The sequence below is a fragment of the Cydia amplana genome, chromosome 6 (genome assembly GCF_948474715.1).
Source record: "Cydia amplana chromosome 6, ilCydAmpl1.1, whole genome shotgun sequence".
Taxonomy (NCBI): Eukaryota; Metazoa; Arthropoda; class Insecta; order Lepidoptera; family Tortricidae; genus Cydia; species Cydia amplana.
The window spans coordinates 19,321,626-19,345,216 of record NC_086074.1 but is presented as its reverse complement, the minus strand read 5'-3'; the positions used below and the strand labels follow the sequence as shown (position 1 = coordinate 19,345,216).

The following is a 23,591-nucleotide window of genomic DNA, read 5'->3' as shown; positions in this document are numbered from 1 at the left end:
AGAAAACATATATAAAAGACTGATAAGAAGGCATGCTATGTCAAATGTGACAGGGCAATAGAGATAAGTAAAAATATGAAAGATGTGAATACAAATTTATATGGTCTTTTCATGTGTTCACATTTGCAAACCTAAACGAAATTAATAAGTTTTTTTTTTCTTTTGCCCATATGGTTTTCCCATATGTATCCGCCCCACCCCACGTGACGTGACCGCCGCCATACATCCGGGGGAACAAATGGGAATACACCAAAAAGAGCCCTCATTAATTTAGCAAGTGTACACAGAACTTAATATTATGTACTAATATTTACATGAAACTATTCAATAAGGAATCATACATTTTTGTAGGGTCTTGTTATTTATATTAACATGATTAGTTAATAGACTTACTTGTCTTATTTCAGTTTCGACGCCGTTGGACAGGAAGTGTGTTTGTTTCAGGTTTGGTGCTAGCAGTTGCCTGTGGACAAAATAAAAAAAGTTAGTGTTTGAATATATACAGGGTGATTCAGGAGACGTGAGCAGGATCAAGCCCACGCATACAGTAAGTTATAAACAACTGGTTCGTACTAGCATTTGTGAGAACTTTAATTTATTTTACACTGTTTAAAAAAAAGTTGAAAATTTATTTACGACATTTATGGTCACCCTCTTTGTTTTATCCATAACAAGTGCCAAATTGAATGTCATCGGAGTCTGGTTACTTTTTAAAAATCGTATGTCACTCAAGTGTGACATTTTTATTTTCTTCATAGGTACTCAAAGTGCTGTCATAACGGTTAAAAAGGTTTTATCTTTGTTAATTAAATGTTGTAGGGTATCCCTGATTGTAGATAATTAAATTTGTCCTTACCAAAAAATATAACAATGTAGGGTAGGTAGGAGATTTACTCAAACGCCAATGTCAACGATACGTTTATTGACTTATATATAGGTGCATACATTTATCGGGTACATACAAACTGGTTACTTCCTAACTATTTAAATTAAATCGAATAGCAGACGCCAAGGTTGAGCACGCCCACTATCGATGCAAAGAGCCAAGGGACAGTCGGGACCTATCGCCAAGGCACTAGCTAAACCTAGGGAGGTCAGGGAGAAGACTGCAAGTAGCTATCGAACTCCCGACCCATAGAAACTAGCCAAAGGACAGAGGTGTACCTATCGCTAAGGCAGTCGCTAGCTGAAAGTCTGATGCGGCGCGGACTGCGCCTTTTATTCGGTCCAATCGGCGATCGTCGTGCACGCTCGGTGCTCCTCGGTGGCTGGCCGGTGTGACGCAGTACTGTGCGAGCGAGAAAGTATTCGAGCCCGCGCACCGTGAGAATTTGTATTGTTACATTCTCCCCCTCTGGTACTCGATAACGTCCCGTGAGAGTACCAGGATCAGTATTATTACATTCTCCCCCTCTGGTGCTCGATGACGTCCCGTGAGAGTACCAGGATCAGTATTGCTGCATTCTCTCCCTCTGGTGCTCGGTGACGTCCCGTGAGAGTACCAGGAATACCAGGACTTGTGTAGAACGATGTCTCCTTCAGTTTCGCCAAGTCGACTAGTTGGCACTATCGAACAGTACCGCTTGAGAGGGTGTTCGCCAGAACCCTCCCCCTGGAGTGAAGCTGCTCTGATAGCATGCATCAACTGGATTGGTGTTACTGTGGATTCTTCTGATGCTACTTTGACTTCAAATTGTGTTATTACTACCTTCTTTGTGCATGATTCGTCGTTTACCTCCTTATTCATTTTGTACAGCCCCATTTTACACGTAGGGTACTTTAGAAAAATAATGTCGGGTAGGTTTAACTTCTACGTAAAGTATTTACTTGTGGTGAACGATTCTTTTACATTTACTGATTGTGTAGGCTGAGTCCTGCTCACGTCTCATGAATCACCCTGTATATATTATTTTTTTCGCCTATCTCCTGTCACTATGCCCGTCACTTTACACTTACATGTTAGAACGTGATAGGCATGGTGACAAGCGATAAAATGCGACCGTGCTATCGCCGCAGGATTAATCTTTCGAGGATCAAATGTATATATGGGACCCATTGCATTAAAACAATACAAAAGTCAGAAATTATAGTCAGTCTGGCAATTATCTCTAATCTTGAAACACTCCTAACAAAAGGGGGAGTGATCGTGACGTCACTATCACTGACAAGCCGTCTTGAAGTATGGATCTTGACGGTAAAATATTACGTTTTTGTTAGTGTTCGGAAGAAATATCAATTCAAATATATATATTTATTTTTTGTTTATTTCATTAGTCATATATGCCATGAATATAATTCATAGTCGCTTTACAATGTTACAAATGAATATCTAGGAAAAATATATTATATGATATTTTTCTAAAGATCCTAATAAAGCTCAAATCGCAAAAAAAATATATATTAACATTTTACAAAACGTCGGTCGTTTGTAAAATTAAATTTTGGCGAGAGATCCGAAATCCGCTATTACTTAAATTGTGCCAACAAACAGTTTCGTTATAATTTGTTGCCTGCGGAAAGTTTGGGCTTTAGAGCAATTTTCAGCCATTTATCAGCCCTTGAGGCGTATTCAGATGTTTGAAATGTGATATGGATTTGATATTTGATCTGAATTGCACCCATAAGTAAGCGAGATGCACTGAGGTTTCTCTTCTTCTTTGATGTGGCTTCTATATGGTCGTCATATAGAACTAAGTGGCCTGCTATTGTGAAGAGAATCTTCGTGTGCATTTGTGTAAAGGTTTTTTTACAAATAATTGTGGGTTAAATTCCTTGTCAAGGTTTTCCCGACGAACTATAGAATAGGGTTCTTAAAAAAAATTATACGATTCTAACTGGTCGGCAACGTGAAGTTGAAGGCGTCCATATACTATTACCCTTACATGGTCGACAGTAATCTGGTTTGCCATCGACTTGGTATACAAATAAACCACTACCTACTCGACGATCAGTTAACACCTCGGGCGGCAATGAGGTTCATTTCGGAAAATTCGGAATATTCGTCCACCTTAATATTAGACACTATGGATTCGCATCTCTGTAACATGTCTAGAAAGTGAGGATACGCCTTTGTACGCTAACTAAGCTTGATATCTCTATTTGGAGGCAAGCTTTTGAAAATTTATTAGAAAGGGAGATAATTGTATAATGAAATGAATATCAAAATAAAATCATATTCTAAATTCAGAATGCGCTCCTCTGTTCGTTATCCGTGCCACGTCAGTAATATGCTAAAAGGTTTCTAAATCGATCATGCCTTTTCGGTGCTTTCACTATTATTGTTTTATGGGAAGCTAAACCTAGCCTTAGGACAAAAAACGGTTTTTTCAAAGACGTTAAATTGAAAATTTGATTAAAAATTTCTGATTTTTGTTACTCTTGAAGATCAGGATGTTTTGAAAATTAAAACTTTCAACACAATTTTTACAGCCGTTTTGCTTACATTTCAATAAATTGCTTTAGCTATAGGAATTGTTTAAAAATGTATTTAACGAAATATAGTACATAAAGTCGGTATTATAGTGCTTACGATATTTCTCTTGTCAAAACCAGTTTTATCTAAAATTAATAATGGATAACTAGTGAAAACTTACTATGCGAAAACTAGTTTTGACAAGGGTTTTCAGCGAGGCCTTACGGAAAACTAGTTTTAACTAATGAAAACGCTAAAAACGGGTTTGTACGGTAAAATATTATATATTGTCTTTCAGCTGATAAATATGGCATTAGATCGATTTAATCAGTTGCTCAATATTTTAAATTTAGTTGTTTATTTACCACGACTCATTTAGCATCACTAAAGTATTCAATAGACTTGAATTAATACAGCGTTGAATGGCGTCCTCTCACAATGATTCAGTCCTATTACCGCAGATGCAGAGGTTATTATGGAGAATGGGGCCCGAACTAACGCTGTTCTGAAAACAATGGGGTTTAGTAATCATATTCGACAAGCAACCAGCGGTTTTCGGTGGTTCAAGTTGAAGGATTAACGCGGGAAAGTAGGTAGTAACAATTTTACTGCTCGGCTATGACATTGAGCGACTGGCGACGGCGGCAGCGACAACTATAGGTGGGAACGAAAGGTCCGATCGCTGTCTCGCTCTAACCTATGTTTATCGCTGCCGCCGTCGCAAGTCGCTCAATGTCGTGGACGAGCCGTTATAGCCTTTTTTCAACAGTCGATTTCAGTTCAAGATTTGAGTGAGTTAAAGGCGTATTCTGATTTTAATAATAGGACTTGAATTGGATCTGTTGGCGTCAGGGGTGACGTCGTTTGAAGAAATTTCACTTTTGACACTAACAGATCAGATCCATTAATAATCCAGATCTAATTCGGGGTCTGTTATGCAGCAGAATAAGACTAAAAGGCAAACTTCGGTCTTCAATGGCAGGTACTTGGTTGGTATTGGGTCATATTCATCTGACGACATTTAAGGATAACGTTTCATACAAATATTTATTGTTTTATGCCGTGAAGTCAAAAGTGACACTTACACAAAATGTAATGAAATAAGTGGTCTTAAAATTGAAATGGCGTGTAATAATAGGTGGCATATATGTCAACACCATGACGTCTGAGATGCAGTTAATCGATTAATTAATATTATTGGGAAGAAATTATAAAAATGTTAATAGTACCTCTGAAAGTTGTTAACATTTTACGTGTTAAACACGTAATCGTAATCAAAACTAAACAATGTGGCATAATCGCTACCGCACCCGCTTCAGCTTCTGCCTCAAATCAAATAGCTTTAGCTCATTTATAGTGCTTTTAGCGCCCTCTGGCGTGTTCATGAATACATTATGCGTACAAGCCGCTGTAAAACGATCCGTATTAATTACCAGTTAGGGTTGTTATTCGGCTGTGTCTGGATTTGTAAACTTGACGGCTCTCATTGTCTAATGTTGCATGGACGTCATAGTGCGGATCTGTATTTGTGTGATCCTGTTTCAATAGTTATGAGGTTTTTACTGATGTGTGTTCTGAACGTAATGAATACTCATAGCCTGTTTAGTCTACACTTATGTCTGTTTAGTGTATATATGTTACCGTAAAAACCCGTTTTTAGTTTTAACTAGTGAAAATGCGTTTTTCCTAATCAAAACTAGTTTTGACTGAAATTAATTTTGAATAGGTAGTTAGCAAAAAGGCGTTTCCAACAAGGCGGTACGAAAAACTAGTTTTAACTAGGGAAAACGATTTTTACATTCAGCGTAACATAGATTGAATAATCAGTTAATCGTTATCAATACAAAGAAGATAAAAATAAACACTCTTTCGCAAATTCTACATGGAACAATAAACTTGTACTTATAGGTACTTATTGTTACTTAGTGTTATATTCATCTAATCTGCATAAATTGAATGTACAAAAGTTATTACATCTATTTTTCTTTCCATGAAACAATATTTACTAATTATTTAAGACTTTTTCATATTAACATACCGTCCCAAAAACATCCGTCAAACTTATAGCCTCTTATTGGGGCTTAACGAACGTCACATAAGGACTTTGAACAGAAGTAATTCTAATCGCTAACACAAACGAAGGCGCAGATGTTCTAATAATGCATGGTCTTCGATCACAAATAGTTGTTACAGATCCCTAGGGCACCTTTAAATGGTTAAGTCGAGAACTCAAGCCGCCCGGGCTCGCGACAGCAATGGGAACACAAGGAAAGCTTACAAGTTTAAAAGCTACGAACATCCCAATAACTCGCACGTGTGAAACGCCCTAATACTTGTTCGGTTGTTGTTCGTATGTGCTGGCTCTTATAATATATGGAATTTAAATTTTATGAACACAGAACGGAGATTATGTTGTGGAACGTGAATATGGAAGTTGGAGAGATATAGCTTGTGCTGCTAAGCATATGGAACGCTTGTATATATCACGATTTATTAGTATCTTTCTGGGTGAAGTTATGGGTAAAATGAGTGACGAAATAAACATCTTTCGCGGCAGCAATGCGGCGGCAAACGTCACACATTTTATCAGGGAAATCAACAGATGAAGCGGCGGCAGCAACGATGCTGCCACAGTCATGCAGGTGCGGTTGACATCCGAATGTCACCTTTAGGGCACTCTATCCAACAATAGATCACATAGCCTGCCCTCAATCAACGGTCGCCTGCAATTTTGTTCGTCCGTCCACCATATTGAGAAGCTACCTTGCGAGCCGATTGTGTGAGATGCTCAAATGCATCACAATGTAAAGGACAAGGGTTCTATCCACTTTAGATCGATCAAGAGGGTTATTGGCTGTATGTATCGTTTTAGCAAAAGGGACTTCAATATTTCATAAAATAAGGTAGGCTTTCCAATGGAACGCTGTTTTTAATTGCATGTTGCCATGACGTCATTTAACTCGATCAAAGCAGACAATTTTACGCTTCAAGATTGGATGCTCAAAGTGTTTCGGGCAACACAGTCACAGTATAGTAACTAAGTCCAGTTTGACATGACATTAAGAGGATTGTGGACGGCCGCTTCCATACAAACGGAGTCCTCATTTTCCTCATTGGATATTGGAAACATCAAACGAAGGGGCATAGTTCCTTTTCGTCTTAAGAGGATAAGCGAAGGCGATGACCGTTTCGGCTTAAAATGTAGTTTTCCGATTCCTCTCTTTACACAATACAGTAAATATAGTTTTTACAGACGTGATTTTAAGTATCTTATTTTTAGTAGGTTCCTTTTAATTTCGTAAGGCCAACCATACAAATTTGAACTCCGTGTACATTCTATTGCACATAATACGCCATCAAACAGTTGTCAGGGTATTAAAAAGCCCTAAATATTTTCTCTAAGCTTTTACAAACGTTTGTATATTAATTAATCAGTACTGCACATAATCTGTAAACTAGATTAGCCTAATTTCTCACCGTCGCGTATACCATTACGCACGGCCCTCAGATTATTTTCGTAAGAGACTACCTGCTCGGGAATCCATGTTAATTCCACTGCCAGGTCACCACCTAATATGATAATCAACCTATTTCCAATTCAAATACGGAGCTTATAATGAGAGTGTGGAAGGCGTCTGAATAACATTGCTAGGGATGCGCAAAGTGCTGTTTTGTGCTTTAGTGGGTTAATATTGATTGCTTTGGGAAGGAAAGAAAGGCTTTTAGGGCTTATTGGAACTTATTGATTGTTATGACGGTAGTCATTAATATTGACTACGTAATATTTTTATGGCACATGTCCACGTAACATATGTAAGAGCCATCACCGACATATTAGAAAATCGTTTTGAAATTGGAATTGTGTCACTTGAATACGGTAAACAATAGGCTAGAAAACAAGTTTTGTTTATGGTACCTACAGTCAATTAGGCTTGTGTTGAGGATCGAATGTCTATATGACACCTTGACACCAATTGTATTAAGCAGTATAAGTCAGAAACCCCAGTCAAAATCTGAAAATCGTACTTTACACGCGAAACGCCCCTTACTAAACGGTATCGTGACATCACGATCAAGTTATCATTATCATATCAAAGTCGTCTTGAAGTGAGGAAAACAAGAAAATAGCGATTACAATATACAATCTTTTTTTTAATGTAAATAATCGAATGGTACAATTTTTCGGCGGAAAAAGTTCACAATTAATATTTTAGATATTTGGATAATAATACAAAATTCTTGGAATTGTATATTAATTTAGGTACACTTGAGAACAAAATAAGAATTCAGATTGCTAAAGCTTGTGAATTCACCTCGTACATTTAAAATATTAGTCATATTTGGTTTATTATACATTTACGCAATTGATCTCCTTTGATCAATAATACAGCAAAATGAACCAAGTCATTATTTATATTATGTACCTACATATAAATTTATGATGCGAGTAATTTATCATTGCAGGAAGATGATAAATTATCGACACACGAACATCATCACATTCATCACTAAGTGGCTTTTTAATAATAATTGACCGGAAGTTTTTTTCGTTATTTACAAAATAACATCCGATTTCGTAGTAATTATGTACTATCCTTTGTACACCATCACCATGTTTACCGCAATAAAATATTTTAGTTCACTTCAATAATTTAGACTCATACTCGTACACCTTCCCAAAGTGAGCTCCAAAACCCAGCAAGGCCGAAGATCCGAATCATCCTATACATATATGCGCTAGCACGTGAGGCCGAAGGCCTAGGCTAGCTAGCTGCGGAAGTGCAGTGCTAAGCAGAAGTACAACTGCATTACCTTCACCAAATAGAAAGTCACTTCCACCAGTCAGTCACCAAGTGAAAGTTACTGTCATGATAAATTATGTAGCCACAGTACATTTACTGCCATCTCTCGACAGAAGATCAAATCTGTTAGAACGCCATTTGACTTTGATCCTTATTCTTTCACTGATCTAAGTACTCGACATTAGGCCAAAGCATCGAGAAAAAAATACATAGATTGCTCACTCCGTATATCAGTTTTAGTACCAAAAAGACTATTAGCATCTAGCATCGAGTAGCGGAACTATCAGTATTGCTACATCTATTGTCAAGTAGCAGTACTGATAGTTCCGCTACTCGATGCTAGATGTAGACACTGAAATTAATAGTCTAACTGATGTATGGAGTGAGCACTCTTGTCTCTAATATTTCTCTATGGCCAAAGGTATATATGATGGCGCCATCGCTCGAAAAGACTGCCACTATACCTTCGGCCTAGTAGTATTTCAAATTCTCTTTGCCTTTAACCTTTGGAAATAATTTGGCATTTACAGGCTGCATCTTTTTAACATTTCCACGACAAAGTAACATAATTATACCACTTTTCTCTACACGTAGGTTGTAAACAAGAGTGCAGTCTAGAAGCTCGCCACGGGCTTTTAAATGCCACAGTTCTCAGCTGTCATTCTACGCGCTTATACCGAGGCACACTCAAGCACAGAATAATAGACTCGTGCCGACCACAAAATTCTAGCTCATCATCATCTTCCTCACGTTGTCCCGGCATTTCGTCACGGCTCATGGGAGCCTGGGGTCCGCATGGCAACTAATCCCAGGAATTGGCGTAGGCACTAGTTTATACGAAAGCGACTGCCATCTGACCTTCCAACCCAGAGGGTAAACTAGGCCTTATTGATGGCAGGTCAAAGTTAAAGTTTGCATGCTCGTCGAATTACGTTACGGACACATAACGCAATTAAAATTGCATATATTTTATAATTTTTGAGATCCCAAGGTCTCAAATACACTGGTTACTGCAGTGTCGAACTCGCTTACCCTTGGCAAGTGTTGAAAACAGGGTCAGAGCGGAGCGACCCGTATAGTTGGAGTTCAGGCTGACCCAATAATTTAAAAGGATTGTTTTGAACTGAAAAGCCATTAGGCGATAGGCTTTTGTTTGTTAGACTAAAGAGCGTAATCGACTTGAAGTAAAATGCAATGAAGAGCTTTTATTTTCTTTTTCTACTCCAGCACTTAAATGTGTCAATTAAATGACTGACAGTGATATCTAAAGCAATGTCATTTGAATGATTTGTCTATAGGCTCATAAGATGACTGCTAGCAGTCATCTTATGAGTATAATACAACTGCTTTATTTTTTTTAAAGATACAATTTCCGATCATCTTGATTGAAAGAGGTATGTTTTCATTTACAATAATAACTCTTTTTTTTTTAAATAATAACTCAATTTTTTTTTAAATAAGAACTCTTTTTTTTTATAATAACTCTTTTTTTTTAATAATAACTCTTTTTTTTTTTTTAATAATAACTCTTGCTGCAGCTGTCATAGAAAAAGTAATGTATGCAACAGCTCATAATTGGTTCTTAAAATTCTCGGGTCTTTTTTTACAAAACTCGACTACGTCTCGTTTTGTAACTTCGACCCTTGAATTTTAAGAACCCTTATTATATCACTGTTGCATAAACTACTATTAATTAATTTCAAATTGATCGTTTTATTTCTAACACTTAAGCCGTAGTGTTTTGTTTTTCTAGTCTAGAATGGTAAACATCTAAATAAATAAATTACGCAATATGGCCACTGTGTTATTATTATTAAGCTCACCAAATTACACCAAAAAACCTGTCAACTACATATTTCAATAATTTCATAGCCGCGGGCAAAAACTTTCATTATATTTCGCAGTTTTAGAACCCGGGTAAATGGAACCTTGAAAATATCGGCCACTCATTGGCATTCCGGATACGACATCATAGAGATTCCTGGAGTTTCCGGAGACAATGCAAGTTAATTAAATTGTCAATAAAGCTTGCCAGTTGGGTTATTCTATAGAAATACTGCTACTGAGGTGCTGTGGGTTGTCGGGGTAAAGAAAGAAGCAATTTAATTATCATTTTAAGAGACTTGAATTATTCAGGTAGTCACCAGCAATAATAATAAAGGCTTCGTCACACAGGCGCGTTTTCCGGGCGGGGCTTGAGCGGGGCGCGCCGCTTTTACATATAAAACGCTCACGCCCGCTCATGCCCCGCTCACGCCCCGCCCGGAAAACGCGCCTGTGTGACGGAACTTTTATGTTACACTTCGAAGACCTCAAAAATATGTTACGCGCTCTTATTGCGCTACAAATAAGATCGTGTCAGATATTTTTGCGGCCTTCGTTGTGAAACGTATGATTGCTGTCTGTACCAGTTTTTTTTTGAAAAGCGTAAATAGCCTCGCTAGGCTATTAGGCGGTAAGGCGCGCGATATTTAACCGCCAACGCAAAAATAGAGGTGTATTCGTCTCTGTGGCCTCGTAGCTCTCAAACGGATGGACCGATTTCGATGCGGTTTCCGTGAATGCGATTCAAGTTTCCTTGAGTTAAGAATACTTAATACATAGAAAACACCCATGACTCAGGAACTCTGTGATATACACACCAATAAATGCCCTTACCAGGATTCGAAACCGGGACCTCTTGCGTTGTAGGTAAGGGTCACCACCTTTTCACTAATATGTTATAAAATTCGACAATTTGCAACTAAGTTATTCCTTGCTCCACCATTTCTATTCACTCATTGTTAGGTACCTACCCTATTCATAAAACTTTACAGGCCTTATTTAGTTAAATTATATTTTATCCCTTTCTTAAAAATACATAAGTCAAAATGACAGATAAGGACAAACAATTATTAGCTAATTGAGGTTTGTAGCGCTTTTATGAATAATGGGGTTATACTTTTACGATCTAGGTATAAAAGCCAACCGCACCAGTAGGTACCATACAAAGGTGATTTTGGAAGATTGTTGGATCGATTTCCTTTTATTATGCGTGTTACTATTATAGCTCCATTTTAAATTGGAATACATTATTTTTGTAGCAGTAGCCTTAAAATCCCTTCTCACCCCCCTCTCAAACCTTCTCTCCCCATTCATAACCCACCTCTCCCCGCGAAACCTACTCACCCCGTTTTACGGTACCCTACAGACACGCATCAAAGACGAGCCGGTGACGCGTCAAAATGACGCGCCGACGCGTGACGCCCGCTTATAGGTAACGCAGTGACGCAAAACGACGAATTACGCGTTTGATGTTGTAAAATTTGAGTTAGGGACGGATATGTAGGCATTACCGGAGTGTTGGTGGGAATAAACGGCATTGTTTCTTTTTACGCACGTGCTACTGTAAATAATTACTTGCTGAGCTTATATAACGGCGTTGGCTTAGTCTGTAGTGACCTTGATACGAAGCAGGAGGTCTCGGGTTCGAATCCTGGCAAGGACATTTATTTGGTAAGCCATTTGCGATAAATACATTTAGCTTTTAAGTTCCAAAATTAGGTGAATTGTAAAGGTAGTAGGTAAAGTGACCCTCGTTCCAGGTCATTCCTGATGCAGAGGCTGTCTATCGCGATATTCGCGATTCAGCGTGAGCGTGGTGGGCACCTTTGCGTCAAGTTGTTTGACTAAGTTGTGGCCTTGTTAAGTTTAGTTTTAATTTAGTTTATAGTAAATTTTAGTGTATCTTTAATGCAATATTTGTATGATTTCTATTTATTTGTACTCGTATTGTAATTGTAGTCACTTCTATTAAATAATTAATTGGTAAAGTTAGAATGGGTTCATTTGGGGAAACCCGTTTCAATCCCAGGATTTAACCTCAAGACCTCTCCGGATCGGTAGCCACACGCTTCACCGATTGGCTACTGCTTCAATCAATACAATAGGGGGTATTGCTGCAATGTTCAGCCACTACAGTTCAGTAACGTTAGGCCCGATTCGGATTTTGTAATAGACATCTATTATCTTTTAGACATCGCCAATATACGATAATGATATGTTTAAGATCTAATCTAACCTGTCAAATTTGACATTTCCGCGATTCTGGACATACTCTTGAGCGATTTCCACAAGATATTACTTAGAGATCTAATTCACATCTAATAGATATCTAACACGATCTATCATAAAAGTGACATTGGTTGCCCGAATTGCGCTGCAAAAGAGAACTAGTTGAAATCTAAACTATAACGTATCTAGAATGGATCTACATAGTACGTGTATACGAAGTTCGAATACGGCAGTTATACATACTGTTTTAACAAGTTTTTAAAGACAATAAAATCATCAAGACAATAAAATATGTCATTGATGCATCATTAAGGCGGTTTGTTTACAAAGGGTCTACACGAAAATCGAAATTTATCTATCTGCCTCTTTATCGCTTGAATATGCAAGAGTGATATTTTGATTTTCTTGTTTCGCGGTAAGTACACCCTCAGATTGTAATGGTAATGGCGCCCCCTACGCAGGTTCGCATAATACTCCTTATTATTATACACTGTATTACCAATGAATTAATTAAATTTCAATTCCGGACTGAATTTAACGATTGCGGTTTAGTGTTCGAATGATCATTGAACAGTTTAATTTAATAGAAGGTGGTTATGAAAGGTTAATTGTTGTAATCATATTTCCAATTAACTTTTACGAAACACTCTCCACAAGGTATTTTACAAATCTGGGGGCACGGTAGTGCCCCCGCCAAGTCGAGCGCGAAGCAAACACTGCCGTACCATCCTTTACTGGTACCATTTCGCCGCATTTTCAGGCCCCTATTTGAGAACCTCTGGATAAGACCAGAACGCAGAAATTTTCGTCATCCAGTAAGCTATAATCACATACTTAAAATCCAAAATTTCAAGTCTGTAGGTCATTTAGTTCCGAAGTTAAAAGTTTCGCATTTATGACACTCATTCACTCATGATCATCAGACCATTCTGATGAACTAGTACTTCCCATAAACTCAGAGAGCTGAAATTTGGTACAGAGTTAGGGTTTAATGGCCACATAAAGGGAAAACCTAAAAATATTGCAATATCAGTCACGTTTTAAAGATCTAAGAACTGCATAAGTAAGTTTGTAATCCCATATAAATATATGATATTACAAAGTTACTGTTGCAGTTCCTACAAATAGTAGGTAAAGTAAAGGTGACAGTCCATTTCCAACCGCAGCTGCACTACTGTCAATTTTACTATGGAAATTGACAGTAACAGCGGCGCGTTCAGTACCAGTAGTGCAGCTGCGGTCAGAAATGGAATGTTACCCTAAACGTACACTACGATGTACGATGTGAGTATGAATGAAGATATATTTAGTTATAATATGTGTATACATAGTATGGGTATGAGTACCCGAAAAGAAGGACTGCCTACAAAAAGAGATGAGATTCCATCAAAAACATTACATGTAATAAAAAGGCGCAAGTCTCGCTACGCTTTTACTACAAAAAAGTTTTGAGATGTAATGTGAAAGTCGGTTATTTTAATCAGTGCCAGGGGGTGTTAAAATCGTATCAATAAGATATCTTTAATTTGTAATACATATAATGACTTGGCAATCGCACATAATGCTTTACTCGTACCGTACTCGTAAATATGTGTAATGCTCATACTGCAATTAGCGCTAGCGTTATGTTCAATTATAATTATTTATAATAGGTGACGATGATCCTTTTGTCATTATGCAGCCGTGCGATGGCTAAGTCATTATACGTATTACAAATTAAAGATATCTTATTGATACGATTTTAACACCCCCTGGCACTGATTAAAATAACCGACTTGGTTTCACATTACATCTCAAAACTTTTTTGTAGAAAAAGCGTTGCGAGACTTACGCCTTTTTACATGTAATGTTTTTGATGGGATCATTTATTTACATAATAGATATATACAAGGGGTATTACAGTAACTGTACAAATACTAAACTAAATTAATAACTAATCTAAGTCTAAAATAGACCCTTGACGCATTACCAAAGACGCTGGCGGCATTTCCTTGTTGTATCGCAATGCTTATACGTTGTGTGAGAAAGCTGCCAGCTCTTCGGTCACCAATTACGACTACATCAACCAGACGCATTGCAATTTCTGCATATATCGTTGTTTGTGATTATAGTTTGTCAAAGGACTGTCTCATTTCAAACATAGATAGAGAGAATCATACATCCAGAATATGCAAAGCATTTTTAATAAGCTACCGGACCTTGAAGCCTACCTGGAAACAAATCGTAACCAATATCATGCAATAGGCGTATCGGAAACATGGTTGACACAAAAAAAATTGGAATTAGTGCATATAGATAAGTACGTCCTCGCGGCATCATACAGCCGTACTAACTACGCAGGCGGCGGCGTTTGCATATTGTTACGGGAAGAATTGGAATACATGCAACGAACGGATATTATGGACATGTCAATTGAATATGTGATAGAAATAGCTGCAGTAGAATTATATAAGTTAAATGTAATAATAATAGTAATTTACTGGAACACCAGAGAGACCGATATATTTTATAGACAAATAAAACTGCTTTTAGAACTTTTAGTAAAAAAATATAATAAACAAAAAATCATTATCGGGGGCGACTTTAATGTAAACATACTAGAAAATAACAAACACTCGACAACACTCAATAACTTAATGCTACAATATAACTTTTCACAACAAATAAGTGAACCTACTCGTATAACCCAGACTAGTTCAACCTGCCTAGACCTCATTTTTACGATTTTTTCGACAGAAAATGTAAAAACAAATGTACAAAATTTAGGATTCTCGGACCACAAAGCAACTAGTATATGTATACTAGAACCACAAAATTATTACACCACATGGACGATAAACAAAAGGCTATATAATACAGAGAATATAAGATCATTTAAATTAGCACTTCAAAAAATTGACTGGGAAAAAATTATATTAAAAAAACAAACTCTTAATTATAACTATAACATGTTTAATGAAACATTAAAACGTATTTTAGACAGCTGTATACCAATAAAAAAAGTTAAAATATCAAACAAACCGCGAAAAAAATGGCTCACAAAAGGCATCAAAATATCGTGTAAAAATAAAAGGCTACTCCGGATTCTCGCAACATACACCAAAAATCCTATACTTACAAAACATTATAAAGACTACGAAAAAATATTAAAAATAGTAGTTGCCAAGTCTAAAAAACATCAATATATAAATGAAATAAAACAATCTGAAAACGTAACGAAATCTATGTGGCGAATTATTAGAGAACGCACAAACAAAAATGAAAAAAGATACAATCATAATATCGAGTTGTCGATCCGTAATAAACTTACGTCGGATTCGAAACAGGTTGCAAATGCTTTCAACAGTTATTACGTATCGGTGGGGATGGGGACGGCTGGCGGGGATACAGGCACGGCCCCTCCGCGCGGCCGGCCTGTGCTCAACTCAACCACCAATACCATGTATCTGCGCCCGGTGGAGTTAAAAGAAGTAAATTACATAATAAAATCTCTAAAAAATAAACATAGCTTTGGAATCGACGAACTATCACCTGCTTTGATAAAAAAATGTGCCGACGAACTTACTATCCCTTACTATATGCTCATTAACCAATCGTTCGCTGAGGGGACATTCCCGGACCTTTTAAAGACCGCCCTAATAAAACCAATATACAAAAAGAAAGGAGACCGAACTAACCCCAGTAACTATCGACCCATTTCACTACTCCCAACATCATCAAAGATATTCGAAAGAGCCATCTGCAAGCGCCTTTATTCTTTTTGTGAAAAATATCTGATTTTCGATGACAACCAAAATGGATTCCGGAAAAACCGTTCGACCACCTTAGCCGTCTATACATATATGCAGAAAGTACTAGATATACTTAATAGTAAACATTATGCCATTGGAATTCTATTAGACATGTCCAAAGCCTATGACAAAGTTCAATATCAAATACTTCTACAAAAATTATACGGGATCGGCGTGAGAGGAATAACCCATAAATGGTTTACCTCTTATCTAGAAAATCGAATACAATACGTGGAACTACAAAGTATCGATTACAAAACCGGTAGTATAAATTACGTCAAATCTGATGTGCAACACGTACAGAATTCCATCCCTCAAGGAAGTGTCGTCGGATGTTTGCTATTTTTAATTTATATAAACGACCTCCCAAAAATAATAAATCAAAATTGCGTACTATTCGCTGACGATATTTCCGTGCTCACATCATGCCTAAATGACCAAAATCTTAACGAAAATCTAAAAAACATATTGACAAATATAACTCACTGGATGAACGATCATAACTTAGAAATAAATTTTTCAAAGACTAAGTTAATGCAATTTAGGCCCTACCAAAAAACCCCGTTACAAATAGACTTCTCATATAATAACATAAAACTAGAATGCGTTGATAGCTTTACACTTCTTGGCTTGGATATCGACTCCAATATAAATTGGAAAGCGCACGTAAAAAAGATTGCAAATAAAATGTCTAAATTCACCTATGCATTAAGAGAACTAAAAAAAACCACTGACCTAAAATCTGCCCTTGCAGCTTACTACGCGTACGCCTATTCATGGTTAAAATATTCTATCATCCTATGGGGGAATAGCACAGATGCAAACGAGTTGTTTATTCTCCAAAAAACATGCGTAAGAATATTAGCAAATATCTATTGCCCTGACAGTTGCCAACCCTACTTCATAAAATTTAAACTCTTAACCTTAACTTCAATTTATATCTTTGAAATTTGCAAATTTGTACGTAAATACCCCGCTCTATTTAAAAAAATTGCTGACCAACCTAGACGATACGAATCGAGATATAAAAATAACCTTATACAGACAACAAACTCAAATCTGAAACTACATAGCACAAGCCCACAAAATATGGCCATAAAAATTTATAACAATTTACCTAACGAAATAAAAGACATCGAATTGGAAAAAATATTTAATAAAACTTTAAAACAATACTTAATCAAAAAATGTCATTACAGCTTACAGGAGTATTTTAATGAAAATGAGTAAACAGCAAATAAATATTAGGTACGCTGGTCTAACTTCTAAATACCTACTTGCGAGTAAATATAGCTGATCCATTTTACATAATCGTACTTGTTGTGTACCACGGTCTCGGTGCGAAAGAAAAATTTACATACCTACTTATTTGTATAATTCTAGAATATTTACTATTCAACCACCCTGCAATTGATGAAATTATGCTCGAAACGACTAGTATTGTTTACATATCTACCTGATTGCTGCGCCCATCAGGGTTTCATGTGTCATTTGTGTACCTACCTATACTCTTAAGTACTTGGAAAACCTGTAATGTACATGTGAATTGCAATAAATAAATACAAATACAAATACAAATACTATCTTTGTCTTACACTAGTACTAGCACCCAAAAGAAAATGAGTATAGTTTTCCTGGTTCTTACTGACTGACAAATTGGTTTGACCAACTACATATACTAATATTTGACTTTTCGGTTCAATTTCTAGTTATAATAATTCATGAATCTCTCCTGCACCAACATTTATGTCTCTGTTTGACCCAATGGTTGACTGGTAGAGAATGCCTTTTGGCATTAAGTCCGCCATTTGTACATTTTTCTTTCTTTGTGCCAAAAAGTTTAAATGAATAAATAAATATTATAAAAAAAGTGAGTCTACTCTGGCAAACCCAGTTTATAAGTAGAAAAAGGCGCGATATTCATATTTTCTAATGTAACGGAAAAGGTCAGAAATATGTAACCATGGTAACAAGGTTCAAGAAACATTTTGACTGACCCACTACTTGCTCCACTCAACCCAATTAGCTTCTCAATACACATGTAATCACGAACCAACCACAAACACAATTATACAGGGTGTTTGTCGTTGGAGCTAATCTCTGAAACCGACGCCTTGGCTAACCACCCTAAACATAAACTGGGAGCAAATAGCACATGATACTGACATTACTGACCCCGGAGTCTAAGACTCGTAAACATGTGGACCTTATGTGGGTGGAACAAGGTTCAAATTGTATGTTTCTTAGAACAGAATTAATGTTATAAGGTACATCTATAGTTTTGGTACTAGGACACGTTTGAGAGTTTACTTGATGTTGGTACAGAGTAACTTGCATAATAATATTATTGAGCACTGTTCATATTCACTGTTATTTATTATAGACTAGTCCAACGCGTGATATAACGTGGTATAATAAAACATTATATGTATAGGTTACATGCATGCTATGTACTCGTATGTCGAACGCTGTGTCATCGTGTGATAATAGTAGTGTAGTATCCCATACAGGGATAAGTTGTTTGAAGTCTTCGATCGTAGAGAAAAAACCGGCCAAGTGCGAGTCGGACTCGCGCACGGAGGGTTCCGCACCATCAACAAAAAATAGAGTAAAAAAATCGTGTTTGTTGTATGTGAGCCCCCTTAAATATTTATTTTATTTTATTTTTAGTATTTGTTGTTATAGCGGCAACAGAGGTACATCATTTGTGAAAATTTCAACTAACTAGCTATCGCGGTTCATGAGATACAGCCTGGTGACAGACGGACGGACGGACGGACGGACGGACGGACGGACGGACGGACGGACGGACGGACGGACGGACGGACGGACGGACAGCGAAGTCTTAGTAATAGGGTCCCGTTTTTTACCCTTTGGGTACGGAACCCTAAAAACCAACCGACTGGTGTACCTAAAACAAATTATATTCCTTTCTTTGATACGCGCTTCCGCGGTCTTCGATTGGGAAGCTGTTCAGCAAGCTAGAAAGTGTCCGGATGTAAGAACTCCTTCTGGACCACTTGCACCATTCACTAATCCGGGGTTAACCGGTTAAACCTAGAGTTACCAGTACAGTTTGACACTGTGTTAACGGTTTAACTGGTTAACCCCGGGTTAATGCAAGTAGCGCTTAGAATTATACCTTTGAATTTATGTGTAATCATCGTCATAGATATACCTATAGTTTTAACCGCAATCACATTCAGTCGTATGGTTCAGTGAACTGTGTTACTTCCGCGCTGACTGACGTCCCTCTTGACTAGCCCACTTTAAAGTCAAACCAACTGTTATTATCAAATTATCTTTGACTATCTGCTTCCAGATCAAACAAGTATTCTATCAGGTAACTATATAGTACATTATTGCAGAGGCCGGGAAAGGGCAACTCGTGGATGAGTTTCGATTTTGTCGGACGACGCGTAGCGGAGTCCGACAAAGAAGACGAATCCACGAATTGCTATTCCTGCCGAGGCATATATAGTGCTTTTCTCCAAAACATGCGAGGAAATAAAGTAAAATAATAATTATTTAAGCATCGAGCATCACTCAAATCGAAACTTCACATCAAAAACGTCAAAAACAATTTCCCTCGTTATTTTTAAAAGTTAAAGGTACAAACTTATTCTGCCATTCAATTCAGTACCATTCAATATTCGTTCATTGAAAATATAGTTGGTCAAACCAAATTGTCAGTAAATAAGAACAAAAATAACTATACTCATCCTTTTCTTTTGGGTTCTAGTACTGGTGTAAGACAAAGATAGTATGATTCTCTCTGTCTATGTCAAACTATAATTGTGCAATATAAGCTTTATGAACACGGATGAGATCCTTAAAAAAATATATAAATAATCTTTGATTTTATTAAGCAGTATTCGCACGATCATACACGAGCACAACGGTCTTGTAAGAACGAGACATGTAAGGTCGTTTATATTACTATCTCACTCTATCCTATAGCTTGAAATGATAGCTGATCGGGTCGTGTAGACGCGGCCCGCGGCTATAATAATTGGCTGTTTGCGTTTTTTAGTTTTAAAAAGTAAAAAACACTACAGTAATAAGTTATTACTGTAGTGTTTTTTTACTTCCCGTCCGCTAGAACAGGACAGCGATAGTTTTATTTTTTTAAATTAGAGTTTGACAATAAAGAAGTACTTCCGGTACTATTTTTGCTACAATAAGGTGAACATTTCCGAGCATATTGGAGAAAAATTACATTAATTAACGAAATTTCGCTACATACGTTTGCCAGGCTAGATTTACAGGCAAAAGATAATTATGTCAAACAGAACTCCTGGTTACTGACCAGTCAGTAAGAACCAGGAAAACTATACTCATCCTTTTCTTTTGGGTTCGAGTACTAGTGTAAGACAAAGATAGTATGATTATCTCTGTCTGTCTTTGAAATGAGACAGTCCTTTGACAAACGATATACCTATTATTAATATCTGTTACCCAGAACTGAAATGGAAGTGGAAATAAAATTAAACATTAGTAATGTAATGCCAGTTCAGACTTATTTTAATTTAAAACCACCTCATCATTAGCAAAACCGTAACAAACTACCTCAACGGCATCTGCCCGCGTACAATGGAACGCTCCCAGCGCACAAACAAGGTACTACACACGTAGTATCCGAGCGAAATCATAAACTCGCTGCACAAAACACGAATAATAACAGAGTACTCTACAGCGGAAAACGGAACGTACCGAGCACAGACTCAGCAAAAGAACCCAATATTACGTTCCTGCTTTTAATAATGTTAACCATACGCAAACGAGGCAAAAGTAAAAAAAGTGCCATGGACAAAACGAGAAGTTTGAAATTGGAACAGACCGTGTTTTAATTTCGTATGCAATCGTTTGTAGTATAAAACGGTTCGTTAGGGTGTAATCTATTTTTAATTTTGTTGAAGTGTGACATGTTGTTATGCTAATAAGGATTCGGTGAATTTGGGTATTCCTCTTTTCTGCTAATCCACATCCATGTATATTATAATAAGGGAAGCAAACTGTCGTGTAATAATTTCCATAATGAATGGTGAAGTATTTTCGGCGTTGCAGCGTGAAATAGGTCAAACGTTAAAAAATTTGAGGCTTGAAATTATTTTAAAAGCCGCAGCGCTAGTCAGTTTCTATGGGAATGACGTTTTCATATAATTTGCTAGGTATGTATTGCAAGTTAGCTGCCGGGTCGTTAATCACGACAACTTTAGCGGGGCGTGTTCACCACCGACCTAAACAAGACTCAGCCTAATTAATGCAGGGAATTATTATGTTCTACTATGTTTAGAAGCTTCCAGCACGTAAGTTAGAGCTGTTTGTGACGAGGCAATTTCGCTTTTTGTGACGTCACAACCGTCGTAAACAAAAATGGCTTTGTTCGCAAAAAGCTTGTTAATTTTACAGCATCACACGCTTATGATCGTAATCAGCCAATAGGAGTGTTAGAACGTGACGTTGTGTTTTCGCGACCAATCAGAGCTCAGAGATTGTTGGGTATAAAATAAGAGTTCCGCAGAATTTTCTGGGACGGATGGAATGAATGATGCGGACCGCTGACATGTTGAACACGGAATGACCATTAACAATAATGTATGAAATAAAATTAATGGGTGCTCAGGTGAGGTTTTGTGTTGCGTTATGGAACCATACCGCCTTTATTGTGTAACAAGGGCATGTAGGAGTAGTGTGTTGATTTTCCGAACGGCTTTTAATTGCATTAAATTCAATAAATTGCATTATAATGGGCATGCCTGGGAGTCATTTGAGGTTTATGTGGCGCAGTTTGGAGATTAAATTAAAATGCGGGTATTAAATATTTTTCCATCACACAAGCTCGTACCAGCTTCTCTTGATTGTTCAAAAACTGATGAGAAAGTTGCATTTTATCCACAAGAGTTGCAAAGTAATTTGATGTAAATAGCAACTGAATCTGAACGTTGTAGCTTTATTGAAGGGAACAGTTAACCCGTTGCATGTGCAATGCAGAGTATGCCATTTGGTTCAGCAGCCAAAGGCACGCCGTTGACGCATGGCTTCCCTCCATCGGCATCCAGCTAGTTAGAATATCTGCGTTGCAATTGTATTGGTTTAGTAAAGAAACGACGTAAGTAGCAATGAAATTTTCAACTTTAACTCAACAATGTCGTTTTGATGGCCTCCTAGCCTAATCGTGAATCGAGACGAGGGCATTTTGTTTATTTCTGAGATATGGATGTTTTCTATGTAAGTATGTATGTATGTATGTATGTAGGGTCAGTTGTCGAACATTGAAACAGTAGTACACAGTGAAACTTTGCGATATTTCGGAAACTAGGTGTTACCAGCTAGTGCCATCTGTCAAGCAAGGACAGGCTCAGGGTCCCCCAGCACCTCCCCAATACGCGAGCGCGCCTCGGAGAAGGAGCACGTTGCTACGAGCGTTATTGTGAATTCTTACGACAAAAGTAATTTTTTTCATTTATGTTTCGCAATTTTTTACCAAGATATAGAATCGAGTTTCGTGTTATTTAATTTTTTCTTATGTTCTATGTGTATTAAAGTTTATTTGGAGCTAAATATTTTTAAATTTCTTTCACTCTTTGGTGCAGTTTTTTTTAATTATCTATTTATTTATGCTTAAATACTTAGCTTATTTATATATAAATAAGCTAAGTATTTGTGTATAACTATAGTTTGCCAAAGGACTGTCTCATTTCAAACATAGACAGAGAGAATCATACTATCTTTGTCTTACACTAGTACTACCACCCAAAAAAAGATGAGTAGGTATAGTGTTTTTTTGTTTTGTTGAACTATATGTCGTCATCTAGTAGCCACAACACAAGCTTTACTGAGCTTACTAAAGATACAAGAGCCCGTACCATGAGTCACTGACAGTGTCAAAACTGACATATACGCTATCGAGAACGTAATTTCCTTTGTATGCATCTCGCTCGTACTCGCATATTAGTGCGAGCGTTTATGTCAGTGCGAAACTGGTGGTAGCTGCACAGAAGTAGTCATCTGCTAAATGAAGAACTCGTCTGATGTCCATCATCCCATATATGTATTAGTATATTTATTTATATAACATATATGTATGTTTATGTAAGTATATATGTATATTATACAATGTTTGCCTTTGTAATGTATTTGTCAATTGTCTTTACTGGATTGTTCGTTTCTCCTTGCACCATCTTTTAGTGTTTCTGTTTGGCCCTATAGTTGACTGGAAGAGAACGCCTTTTCGCATTAAGTCCGCCATTTGTACATAATTGTATATATTTGTGCAATAAAGTTTAAATAAATAAATAAAAAGGCGTACTTAAGTGTATAGGTTGTTTTAAATACGTTAGGAGAAAATACAGACATCGACCCTTTTACCTAAGCAGCAGAAAATCCATTAAAGCTTTCAGTTTACTCAATAAGTAATTTAAACTTTTGACTATGATTGACAACACAATTACGAGAACCAATTCTTTTCCCGCCATTGTAAAAGCTTTTACCTCACGCGTCTCCAAGTTCACGTCAAGTAAACTGATTGTT

General features: G+C 37.1%; 1 protein-coding gene across 12 annotated transcripts in view; it reads right to left on the bottom strand.

Moving 5' to 3' along the window:
- LOC134649042 (disintegrin and metalloproteinase domain-containing protein 11) overlaps nt 1–23,591 on the bottom strand; it is a 631,585-nt gene that overhangs the window by 161,103 nt on the left and 446,891 nt on the right. For all 12 annotated transcript variants that reach the window (XM_063503746.1, XM_063503744.1, XM_063503743.1 and 9 more), the window contains one exon: nt 394–463. In XM_063503746.1, the coding sequence (XP_063359816.1) occupies nt 394–463 (70 nt within the window). The remainder of the gene's footprint in view (nt 1–393; nt 464–23,591) is intronic.